The 424-nt window shown below is 49.1% G+C and overlaps 1 protein-coding gene across 1 annotated transcript in view; it reads right to left on the reverse strand.

Moving 5' to 3' along the window:
- LOC106511987 (uncharacterized) overlaps positions 1-349 on the reverse strand; it is a gene marked incomplete at its 5' end in the record, with an annotated part of 8,019 nt that extends 7,670 nt beyond the window's left edge. The window contains one exon of the mRNA XM_014000694.1: positions 7-349. Within this exon, the coding sequence (XP_013856148.1) occupies positions 7-349 (343 nt within the window). The remainder of the gene's footprint in view (positions 1-6) is intronic.
- Positions 350-424: the final 75 nt, after the last annotated feature.

Here is a 424-nt window from a genome sequence, read left to right on the forward strand (position 1 = left end):
GACAAGTTATCAGCCGAAAGCGACAGGTCATCAGCCGAAAGAGACAGGTCATCAGCCGAAAGAGACAGGTCATCAGCCGAAAGAGACAGGTCATCAGCCGAAAGAGACAGGTCATCAGCTGAAAGAGACAATTTATCAGCCGAAAGAGACAAGTTATCAGCCGAAAGCGACAGGTCATCAGCCGAAAGCGACAGGTCATCAGCCGAAAGAGACTGGTCATCAGCCGAAAGAGACTGGTCATCAACTGAAAGAGACAGGTCATCAGCCGAAAGAGACAGGTCATCAGCCGAAAGAGACAGGTCATCAGCTGAAAGAGACAGGTCATCAGCCGAAAGAGACAGGTCATCAGCTGAAAGAGACAGGTTATCAGCTGAAAGAGACAGGTTATCAGCCGAAAGCGACAAGTTATCAGCTGAAAGAGACA

This window comes from Austrofundulus limnaeus, unplaced genomic scaffold, assembly GCF_001266775.1.
Source record: "Austrofundulus limnaeus strain Quisiro unplaced genomic scaffold, Austrofundulus_limnaeus-1.0 Scaffold3771, whole genome shotgun sequence".
Taxonomy (NCBI): Eukaryota; Metazoa; Chordata; class Actinopteri; order Cyprinodontiformes; family Rivulidae; genus Austrofundulus; species Austrofundulus limnaeus.